The sequence below is a fragment of the Strongylocentrotus purpuratus genome, unplaced genomic scaffold, assembly GCF_000002235.5.
Source record: "Strongylocentrotus purpuratus isolate Spur 01 unplaced genomic scaffold, Spur_5.0 spur5_scaffold_6, whole genome shotgun sequence".
Taxonomy (NCBI): Eukaryota; Metazoa; Echinodermata; class Echinoidea; order Camarodonta; family Strongylocentrotidae; genus Strongylocentrotus; species Strongylocentrotus purpuratus.
This window is the reverse complement of record NW_022145612.1, coordinates 23,948,857-23,955,484: the sequence shown is the minus strand read 5'-3', so window position 1 is coordinate 23,955,484 and position 6,628 is coordinate 23,948,857. Positions and strand designations below refer to the sequence as shown.

The 6,628-nt window shown below is 37.2% G+C and overlaps 1 protein-coding gene across 1 annotated transcript; it reads left to right on the top strand.

The window, feature by feature from the left end:
- On the top strand, positions 1–6,348 carry LOC105441062. The gene is made up of 6 exons (XM_011671866.2): positions 1–314; positions 3,906–3,966; positions 4,445–4,545; positions 4,808–4,900; positions 5,494–5,562; positions 5,930–6,348. Exons 1-6 carry the CDS (start codon positions 243–245, stop codon positions 6,014–6,016), a joined length of 483 nt encoding a protein of 160 aa, XP_011670168.1. The 5' UTR covers positions 1–242; the 3' UTR covers positions 6,017–6,348.
- Positions 6,349–6,628: the final 280 nt, after the last annotated feature.

The window sequence follows — 6,628 nt, the reverse complement described above, 5'->3', positions numbered from 1 at the left end:
ACATGTATTGTACGTGATGATGAGGAGGATGGTAATGGCATTTGGCTTTGAAAGATGCAAACTCTTTGGATGAACCTTCTACCGTAGCTCATCTTTGACAACAATCGAATGCCAAGGTCTTGGACTATCTTCTTCTCTTCTCTACATCGTTAAATGGTGGATTGCGGCCGCTTTCCATCTCTGCGTCCCTCATTTTAATACTTTTGATCTAGGTCGGTGTATATTATCATCAGTGAAGCAAGATGGCGTTAATGAATAAATGTTTTTGTTGTGGATTAAGGAGTGGATCCATTATGAGTGCAATTTATTGTATGGTAAGAACAATTTCCTTATTTCTGTAATATTTTTTATAATGCAATAAGGGTGATCCTTATTTGTATTTTCACTTTCACACTGCTGGTTGATATGGCAATTTTCTGTCCTTTTAAAGGTAATAGAGCATACATTTCATGGTATACGATACGTTGACTTCATGTGACACTATTTTTAAAAAAAATCCAGAACAATAGTCTCTATTTTTTTTAGTTTTATTGATATCCCTTAAGTATGTCACACATATTTTCGTTATCAATAGACCTATAAAATCGATATAGGCAACAAATCAGCCGCCCCCTATTATAATAATAATAATACTTTTTTTCTCTAAAAAGCGAGCTTCACGAACATGAGTTTTAACAGTTTCCAAACACCCCCGCCCCGTATCTGACATTACTATATTCGGCTCTGGACAATTATACATTTTGGTAAGATGGTAGCCCACTCATTGTAAATATCGAACTAAGTATGTTGGCAGCACATGCCTAATGTGAATTGCACATGACACAACAATGATGCAGAATTATCTTAGCTTTATAATAGCAGAGCCTATGTAAATGCGTCTACCCCTTCCCCCTGTGTTTTTCTTTTAAAGGGAATGGTTAACATAAACAAAGTATTAAGGCACTGATGTGAAAGAAAAACGGAATTGATATTAATGAAAAACAATACTTGCTTAAGAGAATGTAGAAAGTTGTAGGGGAGAGAGAGAGGGAGTGAGAGAAAGAGAGAGAGAGAGAGAGAAAGAGAGAGAGAGAGAGAGAGAGAGATGGTTGGAGGTATTCGAGGAGTAGGATGAAGAGAATAATATGCATGTTTCATCGCGGGAGGTGAAGCCTACCAGATTCCATTCCTCTTCGTTTCTAGCACTGGTAAATTTTCTCATGGACATTAAGTATATCTCTGTGCACGAGCTATATAGGTAGCTTGGGTATATGGATGATAGCTGGAGCGACAAGCTATCCCGAGAATTCGGCCTCATCCTTCATCCCACTGCGTCACGTCGAGTTGAGAAGTACCCCCTGGGTATAGAGGGAAGCATCGAGAGAAACATGGAAAACATATTTTAATAAAAGAAAACTCATAAGGCTTTCATTCTGTATAATAATATGTTGAGAAAATAATATTCAGTTTTATTCTGAAAAAAAGCAATGCTTGTTATAATTTGGGGAACGAAACTGGGAGGTCTCGGGTTCGAAACCAATAATCGTTGCGCTATAGTGCTCTTTGGTAATGCATTGATCCTCCTTTCCAAGTCTCTCGGAGAGGAGTTAAAACCATCGGTCCCCTGATTGCTTACCAATACAAGCATACACATGCTTTCTTAGCAGTCAGTTAAAACAAACAAACATGAGTAATGGAAAAAAAGATGCGTGTACAATAATTGCAAGAAAGGGGAAATTTGAATTTTGTGTTGATCGTTATACATGCTTTAATTGGAAGCAAACGATGAGAGCACAACGCGATAAGGGGAATTAAGAATGATATTTCAGGTAGAATGTGATTTGATATACCATTTCAATTTCATTCATAAATAGAGAGGTGAGGGTTTGGCCTATATGATACAATTATAGACTGAAAGTAAATGCAGATTTGGAGTTAGAATATGACTGAACAGTGAAAGGGTGAAAGAAATATTAAAGAAAGAGAGAGAGAGAGAGAGAGAGCAAAAAAAAAAAAAAGAAAAAAAAAGAGGGAGGGTAGGAGGGGTATGTATGAATTGTCTCTCATACATGTCAGAAGTGTAAACATGAACATAATAAACATTTGTGACATACACCGTACACATGAGCAAAATACTAAATTAGTAAAATATTCATCGGTATACGCCTACACAGATAACAAAGTCTGTCGTCACAATCAGTACATGAATTGAGAGATGTTTACTGTTTCATGTAGACCAATATCGACAGCTTGCATATCATCTGATTACGCATCTGCTTACGTGGGAGTGTGTTAACTTGATCCAATGTGACATGCCCTTTCTCTTGCATGAGGCTAGAATGGGTGTATACTATCTCCCGGATAACTACAATAACAACAGTCACAACACTATCCAAAACTATAGATAGTAAACGTATTATCTGTAGAATATCTAACTTTTTATCTGCGTAGTGATTTAGTATTTTGTATCCTAAACATTACATTCATGCAGTAGTGTATTTGAATATTTAGTGATGCTCCTGCCCCCCCCCCAGGTACTCAAATTTGGTTTGGACGTTGGTGTGGGGATGAAGCCTCAAGTTCATGGGTCATTTTGGCAGAAAATGGTACCCATTCCCAAAAAGATTCTGTATTGCCAAAACAAGGGTCGGTCGATCGGAAATCTTTTTTTTTTTTTTTTTTTTTCCTCCCTCTTTGGAATGATATTTCTCAGTTTTGAATACTTTAATATTTTTTTCCTCTAAAACATGGTTTTAATTTTTTTTTTTAAGCCGATCGTAGAATTTAAGATGTTTGGGTTCGGTCGCAAAGGGCAATACAACATATTTTTGGTAGGCCTAAGGGACTTCCATTCAAAACGCAACCCATGTTTAAATGATTTCAACTATTTTTGCGGGATTTTGCATCTGGAGTTTTTACTTTAGCAAAATTTAATGATATAATCCTGAAGAAAATAGTTACCCGTGTTTACGGCCAAGATCTGAAAAGTGGAGGCACTTTCAGGGATTTTTTTTGCAAAACAGTAATCCATTAGAGCGGCACATCCCTGTATGCCGTATTGGGCAAGTACCTCCCCCCCCCCCTCCCCCCTCCCCCCCCCCCCCACTCAGTGTTATTTAGGGTACGCGTATGCTCGTTCCCTCTTTTTGAAAGCACCTCCTATCTGAGGACTGCCAACATTTCCGAACCCCTTTCGCGGGCTTTTCCTGCCTTGGAGACCCCCGTAAATACGGAAAAATGCTCAATGTACCCCCCTAAATTACGTGCGCCTGTTAACAAGTTTTGTGAGAAGGGAGGAGGCCTATTACGAAGAGTGAATTGATGGAATACCAAACTCATGTATGTTCAACCCGCTGTGTTAACGATGATCGCCTCAGTATAGATGGATGGTAGACGGATAGGAGGATGGGGACTAAATAAAAGATTGGAAATACATGGTTCATAGGAACGATTTAGAGGGGAGGGGAGGGGAGGGTGTGGCATATAGAGAAACACAGAGAATTAACAAGAATAGTGATATAATTAGAAGATAATTGATGATAATAATAATAACAATAATAATAACAATAATAATGATGTTAATGATAACAACAACAACGACGACGACGATAATGAAATTCTCGATATAATTATGGTGTTTAATACCAGAAACAGGAAATATAATCGTCTTAGAAAAGAAAATGGGAAGATGAATTAAGAATAATGCAAGGTGAAGATGTGGATGGAGTTGGAAAGAAAAAAGCGGACAGAAAAATAGGAAATAAACCAAAAGTTTCTTTCTACCAATTACGAGTGGGTTAGATGATTTGAATCAGAAAAACGACGTTATTTTCGGATATATCTTTACCAAGAATCTATTTTGTTACCCTTCATGTCGATCTATTATACAGTGCTAATCTATCGCTTTCTTCTTTTCTCTGGTACAGATCTTTTCTGGAATTTCGGTGGCACTTGCGGCGTACTACGTCTTCAAGCATGGAACCCTTAGTGAGTGGCTAATTCGTTTCTTTTGTAAATTGTACTATAAACAACGGTTGGACATCGATATCAATATTTCACATCCCTATAGATTTTTAGAAAATGTCAAATTCGAATATTATGTTTCAAAGTTGCATCCCTTCATCGGATCGTGTATTCAATAAAAATCTGCTTTAAAAAATATTTTTTGACTTACAATAATGATTGTTGTAGAGAAATGTTTGGCTTGCACCCAGTATAGATAAAGATCGCATGCTTGATCTTGTAGTTGAAAACAGGTCAGAAACAAAACATTGGAACCAGCGGGATTTGAACCTGCCATCTTCTGCTAGCCGGGAAGCGACTCTACCACCAGGCCTTCTATAAAAACTACTTCCGTTTACCAGGAGGGTATCACATTAGAATAACGAATTGTATCTGTCATATTCATATTATTGTAAAACAACATTTTAGAACGTATTATTTTCACTTTTTATCTGTCATTCAGGTTCTGGCGAAACAAGTGTCTTCGTCATCAACGCCCTCGAAATCATTTTCTTCATCACTATCCTTATCGTCTCAATCCTCCTACTCTGCGCTATTTTTCGGGTAAGAATCATCAACACCAATTCAAATTTTTGATTTCCAGGTTCACTTCATCGAATGATTGTTAGTTGCTTTTGAGGATATTCCACCATTTTATACTATATTGTGAGTTTATTGCTGTTGATATTTTGTCCATGTACTATAATTATGTGTACACTATGTTTTAAAACATGTACAATGGAGATAAATGAAATTGAATTGTATTGAATTGAACCTTGATTATACACAATTTATCGTTTTCAAAATTGCTCTTTTTTTAATGCAGGAAGCACCTAAATTCTTCATCCCTTTCATCATAGTGATGTTTATCTTCGTCATCATACAAACCATCAGTCTCATCATCATCATTGTTAATCTGGTAAGTTATCGCAGGAAGTATGATCAAACTACCACAATCGAAGCCAATGTTTTTATATCGTATTTGATATTTTGTTGGTGAGGGGAAGGAGGGGGGGGGGGGGGGGAGGACACCTGTACTGGTGCAGAATTTCTTTAAACTCTTATAATGTATACTTAAGATATGCCAGATTGGCAGGTGTGCACTCCCCCCCCCCCTGATAGTTACTTGAAGTATTTGAGTTGGTTTGAAATGGTGAGGGAACAGTCTCTTATGTGCAAAGACTTGACCCGCAATCAAAGTTTCCTTTTCTAAAAGAAAGATACTAAATGTTTATAAAAGTGATTAGGATTCCAAAGATGAAAATAACAAGATGAAGTTCTTAAATCTCATTTTCTGTGAGAACTGATCGTGTTAAAATGTTTCAAGAACTACATGTATATTAATGCTGAATAATAATAATTAGTGGAGAATAATGACGTTTGTCAAAGGGGTCAAAAAAGATATCTCTATAAAAGCTCCAACTATTGTAGTAATCCCCCCCCCTCTCTCTCTCTCTCTCTCTCTCTCTCTCTCTCTCTCTCTCTCTCTCTTCCTTTGTTGTTTGATTACAGGCGATGAATGGTTTCGATGGAATGGACTTCTTTTTCATCCTGTACAACATCTTGTGTTTGGTCATTAATGTAAGTCCATCGGTTAATAATTATATTGATCACTTATCTTTTGCCATTTTTATTATCATAAATATTAGATTAATACGCAGGTATTAATGATATATATATATATGTTTTTTACAGATCCTGGTTATGTCTCACATTTACCATGTTTGTCAACGTTGTAGTAGAGAAAAGTCTTTAACATGTTTTCATCTGAAATTAATAGAAGTAATGATATGAAGTTGCAATTTGATAAATCAATCAGCCATTTCCCCGTCGAATCGTTGATGTTTGTAATATACGCTAATTAGGGACGGAATATTTAGCATGTCGGATTAAGATACAGACTCAGAGTAAAAATACGTTTGTATTTACATTTTATTTTTCTGTTTAGATCCTGTGCGTAGTTTGTGTGACGTCATACTATCAGGTGTCACGTGACAGCGTCGATGCCGCCGCTCCTGCCGCCAATTACGCATAGACCTCACCATCATAGACTCGGTCCTCTTCTTTATTTTCATTGAAATGTCTTTTTGTTGAAGTCGATGAAGCCATGAGCAGTGATAAATTTTGATCCCGGTGAAGTGATCCCCGCACCTCCCCACTCAAAACTTAAAATAAGATTTTTCAAACATCAGGTGACATGATGGTATGAAACTAAAGTTGTTAAAGATACTGTCAGGGACGTAGGCCTATATTATAATGTAGCGCCAAAGGGACAATATAACATTCATAAGGGTTTCTGTCGTAGTCGAGAGAAGAGATTGGAAATAGGGAGAGAGAGAGAGAGAGAGAGAGAGAGAGAGAGAGAGAGAGAGAAGTAGAGAGAGAGAGGGGGAGGGGTGGGGGAGAGAGAGAAGGTGGTGGGAAAGGAAAAAGGAGGAGACATGAGACCTATGCCCCGAATGGAGTTGGCTAAAATATTTGTAATTATCCTCACCGTTACACATTATTATAAAAAAAACACTTGAAATATGACAAACCAGGGGGACGTTTCATGAAACAATAATAGTCGGTGATTTTCACCGACTAATGTCATGTTCACCGACAATTCTTTGGTCACGGACTATTTTCCAGGCTTGTGATTGGTCAA